Below are 757 nucleotides of genomic sequence, written 5' to 3'. Positions count from 1 at the left end.
GGTGGGAGGGCTGGGCACAGGCTGGGCTGGGTGGCAGGTGCAGGCACAACGGTGGGGGTGGGAGGACGCACGGGGTGAGGGGCTTCACGGAGTGAGCAGCAGCTTCCTTGCCACCACCCAGCTCATCCACACGCTGGAGGAGCAGCCCAGCTTCTCCCAGCGGGACCGCTGCCACGTGGCTTCGCTGCTGTCCCTGGCGCTGCACGGCAAGCTGGAGTACCTGACTGACATCATGAAGACGCTGCTTGGTGACTTAGCCGCCCATTACGTGCACAAGAACCCCAAGCTCATGCTTCGAAGGTTGGCTTTGGCCTGACCTTGGTCCTGGCAGCAGGGATGGTGGCTCCCCATCCCCTTCCCCCTTTGCTCCGTCCCGGGGTGGGCGGGGCCAGGAACACCCAGGAGGTGGGTGGGGCCAGAGCTGGGCTAGGACCGAAGCCACTGGTAGGGAAGGAGACCGACACAGAGGGTGACAGGTGGAAAAGCTTTGCGTTGCCGTTGCCTCCGGTGCTGCCTGAGCCCAGGGACATGGCCCTGCAGCACCGTCTCTAACCCGAGGCCTGCTCCCCGCAGGACGGAGACCATGGTGGAGAAGCTGCTCACTAACTGGCTGTCCATCTGTCTCTACACCTTCCTGAGGGTGAGGGGCGCCCTGGACCGCACCTTCTCCCCTTGCTCCATTGAGGGACTGTCGCCTCACTAACCTGCACCCAAATTCCCTCAGGGCCCAATGGGGGGATGGAAAGGGAAGGGCTTT

General features: G+C 64.1%; 1 protein-coding gene across 1 annotated transcript in view; it reads left to right on the top strand.

The window, feature by feature from the left end:
* PLXNB3 (plexin B3) overlaps window positions 1-757 on the top strand; it is an 18,308-nt gene that overhangs the window by 13,976 nt on the left and 3,575 nt on the right. Inside the window, exons 25-26 of the mRNA XM_005886144.2 lie at window positions 122-300; window positions 574-640. Of these exons, the coding sequence (XP_005886206.1) occupies window positions 122-300; window positions 574-640 (246 nt within the window). The remainder of the gene's footprint in view (window positions 1-121; window positions 301-573; window positions 641-757) is intronic.

The sequence above is a fragment of the Myotis brandtii genome, unplaced genomic scaffold, assembly GCF_000412655.1.
Source record: "Myotis brandtii unplaced genomic scaffold, ASM41265v1 scaffold959, whole genome shotgun sequence".
NCBI classification, from domain to species: domain Eukaryota; kingdom Metazoa; phylum Chordata; class Mammalia; order Chiroptera; family Vespertilionidae; genus Myotis; species Myotis brandtii.
Note: the sequence above shows the minus strand (reverse complement) of the source record. Positions and strands in the feature narration are given on the sequence as shown.